The sequence below is a fragment of the Hordeum vulgare genome, chromosome 3H, assembly GCF_904849725.1.
Source record: "Hordeum vulgare subsp. vulgare chromosome 3H, MorexV3_pseudomolecules_assembly, whole genome shotgun sequence".
Taxonomy (NCBI): Eukaryota; Viridiplantae; Streptophyta; class Magnoliopsida; order Poales; family Poaceae; genus Hordeum; species Hordeum vulgare.
The window spans coordinates 614453883-614457458 of record NC_058520.1 but is presented as its reverse complement, the minus strand read 5'-3'; the positions used below and the strand labels follow the sequence as shown (position 1 = coordinate 614457458).

Genomic DNA, 3576 nt, shown 5'->3' with positions numbered 1-3576 from the left:
TGCAATCTCAGCTATCATTCAGCAAGGCTAACTGTTGTTAGCGTTGCAACAACTGTCAGACAGGTTATCCAACACATTAGAGATATATGGTTGTTCAACCAAAATATCATACTGAACAACAGAAGTTCAGTGATAAGTTACAAATCCCAAACGCATACTCTTGAGTATTTTGTCAAATGTCATCTACCATAAGAGACAAGGAAATGTTTTTAGAAAATATACTTGAGGGTCATCAGAACTTCCAAATAGTCAATCGGAGGTATGCTCCAAGAATGTAATAGCACCACCAAGATTCTTCTCATTCACACTCATCTGATATCACTTCCTCCTATATATAAATGTTATCAACTGACATTGTATCTTTAGTTTAGATTACTTGACTGACAATAATTTTCCATTTGCATGCCTTTAGGATACAATTGCATGCGATTGTTTTAGTATCAGCAGGCAGTCATGTATAAGTATTGCAGAAAATGCAACCCTGAACTCCAAATGTTCATATGTCATGAATCAGAGAAGCTGAAGTGTTCCAACCTTCACTAACAAGTCCAAGGGTCTCATACTGGATTGATGAATCTGGGGTGCACGACTTCAGATCCTCATCTCTGGTTTTCTGACTGCTACCTTTGATCTTTTCATGCAAAACAAGTTTATCTTTCACCCATACACACTCCAGGATAGTACCGGGATCGTTGCTGGAGGGGTAGTACTCTCTGAAAGCCTGTGACACAAAGAGGCAAAACCAAGGAGTTATGCACTGAGGTAACTGCAAGGTCCAGCTACTGCACTTCTGTGTGAAAGCATGATCTTATGCAATACATATTTTTCCATGATCAATAAGGATACAGGTTACCTAGGCCATCGTCGGTTGCCGCTGCACCGTCATGCTCATTATCCTCCCCGCATTGAGCACCTCCTGGACTGGGTGAACAATAAATTGTTGGAAATATGCCCTAGAGGCAATAATAAATTAGTTATTATTATATTTCTTAGTTCATGATAATCGTTTATTATCCATGCTATAATTGTATTGATTGGAAACACAATACTTGTGTGGATACATAGACAAAACACTGTCCCTAGTAAGCCTCTAGTTGACTAGCTCGTTGATCAAAGATGGTCAAGGTTTCCTGGCCATAGGCAAGTGTTGTCACTTGATAACGGGATCACATCATTAGGAGAATCATGTGATGGACTAGCAAACTAATAGACGTAGCATGTTGATCGTGTCATTTTGTTGCTACTGTTTTATGCGTGTCAAGTATTTGTTCCTATGACCATGAGATCATATAACTCACGGACACCGGAGGAATGCTTTGTGTGTATCAAACGTCGCAACGTCACTGGGTGACTATAAAGATGCTCTACAGGTATCTCCGAAGGTGTTCGTTGAGTTAGTATAGATCGAGACTGGGATTTGTCACTCCGTGTGACGGAGAGGTATCTCGGGGCCCACTCGGTAATACAACATCACACACAAGCCTTGCAAGCAATGTAACTTAATGTAAGTTGCGGGATCTTGTATTACGGAACGAGTAAAGAGACTTGCCGGTAAACGAGATTGAAATAGGTATGCGGATACTAACGATCGAATCTCGGGCAAGTAACATATCGAAGGACAAAGGGAATGACATACGGGATTATATGAATCCTTGGCACTAAGGTTCAAACGATAAGATCTTCGTAGAATATGTAGGATCCAATATGGGCATCCAGGTCCCGTTATTGGATATTGACCGAGGAGTCTCTCGGGTCATGTCTACATAGTTCTCGAACCCGCAGGGTCTGCACACTTAAGGTTCGACGCTGTTTTATGCGTATTTGAGTTATATGGTTGGTTACCGAATGTTGTTCGGAGTCCCGAATGAGATCACGGACGTCACGAGGGTTTCCGGAATGGTCCGGAAACGAAGATTGATATATAGGATGACCTCATTTGGTTACCGGAAGGTTTTCGTGCATTACCGGAAAAGTTTCGGGCTCATCGGTAGTGTACCGGGAGTGCCGTGAGGGGTGCCGGGGACCATCGGGAGGGGTGTCACGCCCCAAGGGGTCTCATGGGCTATGGGAAGAGATAAACCAGCCCCTAGTGGGCTGGAATAAGTTCCCACTAAGGCCCATAAGGTTTGAGAAGGAAAAAACACAAGGTGGAAAGAGTTTCCAAGTGGGAAGGTGGAAGTAGGATTGGAGTAGGACTCCTCCACTTCCAATTTCGGCCAAACCTTTAGGTTTTGAGGCTGACTCCTCCCCTCCCTCCCACCTATATATACGGAGGTTTTAGGGCTGATTTGAGACGACTTTTCCACGGCAGCCCGACCACATACCTCCACGGTTTTTTCCTCTAGATCGCGTTTCTGCGGAGCTCGGGCGGAGCCCTGCTGAGACAAGGTCATCACCAACCTCCGGAGCGCCGTCACGCTGCCGGAGAACTCTTCTACCTCTTCGTCTCTCTTGCTGGATCAAGAAGGCCGAGATCATCGTCGAGCTGTACGTGTGCTGAACGCGGAGGTGCCGTCCGTTCGGTACTAGATCGTGGGACTGATCGCGGGATTGTTCGCGGGGCGGATCGAGGGACGTGAGGACGTTCCACTACATCAACCGCGTTCTCTAACGCTTCTGCTGTACGGTCTACAAGGGTACGTACATCACTCATCCCCTCTCGTAGATGGACATCACCATGATAGGTCTTCGTGCGCGTAGGAATTTTTTTGTTTCCCTTGCGACGTTCCCCAACATAAATGAGATGGCAAGCGACTACGATCTAGATCGAGGTCGTCGTATGCGAGGAAGGCCGCTCCAGGTCTCCGTAGACGGGGAAGGTCGATTGGATGACGACGACGGCTGGATGAAATTGTCGAGGAGGAGATGCCGCCGATGGCTCCGTTGAGAAGGCAAGTGGATCGGGGACATGTCCCTGTGGATGGAGAATGGAACCGGGGCAGGTGTTGACAATCAGAAAGCTAGATCCCATGGGTGAGAGGAGAGAAGGGGGCCCGTCAGAGGCCTGCGCCAACGCGACCGCGGCGCCCCACGCGCCGGAGCCGAACGCGAAGGTGTCATCGCCGACGACGAAGTTGACCTCGTTGGGCCCGACCACCTCCTCAACCGCGGGGGCGTCGGGGCGGCTCCAATCGACGGCCCCGTCGGAGGCCTGCGGCAGCGCGACCGCGGCGCCCCCCGCGCCGGAGCCGAACGCGAATGTGTCATCGCCGACGACGAAGTCGACCTCGTTGGTCCCGACCACCTCCTCCACCGCGGGGGCGACAGGGCGGCCAGATGGAGGCAGCCTCTTTCCTCCCGCGCGAGCATGGCCTGCGGCGGCCTCCCACCCCCCGCGTGAGCACGGCCGGCGGCGGATCATGAAACTTCTTCCCTGCCTGGCCGGGTGGGAAGAAGAGAGGGGAGATCGTGGGCATCACGAGATGGAGGGGATCGGGATCGAGGAGGTTGGGAGAAAACGGGGTCATGGTCTGTGGATGCGGCTCTTTCGTTTTTTTTCTAGTATCCAACTGAGGAAACGAGAAGGGTTAGCAGGAGCGGGATCGCTGGGAGGTACAGGTTTTGTCGTGGGTTAAC

The 3576-nt window shown here is 49.6% G+C and overlaps 1 protein-coding gene across 1 annotated transcript; it reads right to left on the bottom strand.

The window, feature by feature from the left end:
* Positions 1–2761: 2761 nt before the first annotated feature.
* Positions 2762–3361, bottom strand: LOC123442289. Its single transcript, XM_045118311.1, has one exon. It carries the CDS (start codon positions 3359–3361, stop codon positions 2762–2764), a length of 600 nt encoding a protein of 199 aa, XP_044974246.1.
* Positions 3362–3576: the final 215 nt, after the last annotated feature.

Excerpts from the sequence above, each read along its gene's own strand:
- LOC123442289 (XM_045118311.1), bottom strand. The coding sequence starts at position 3,361 with ATGATCCGCCGCCGGCCGTGCTCACGCGGGGGGTGGGAGGCCGCCGCA.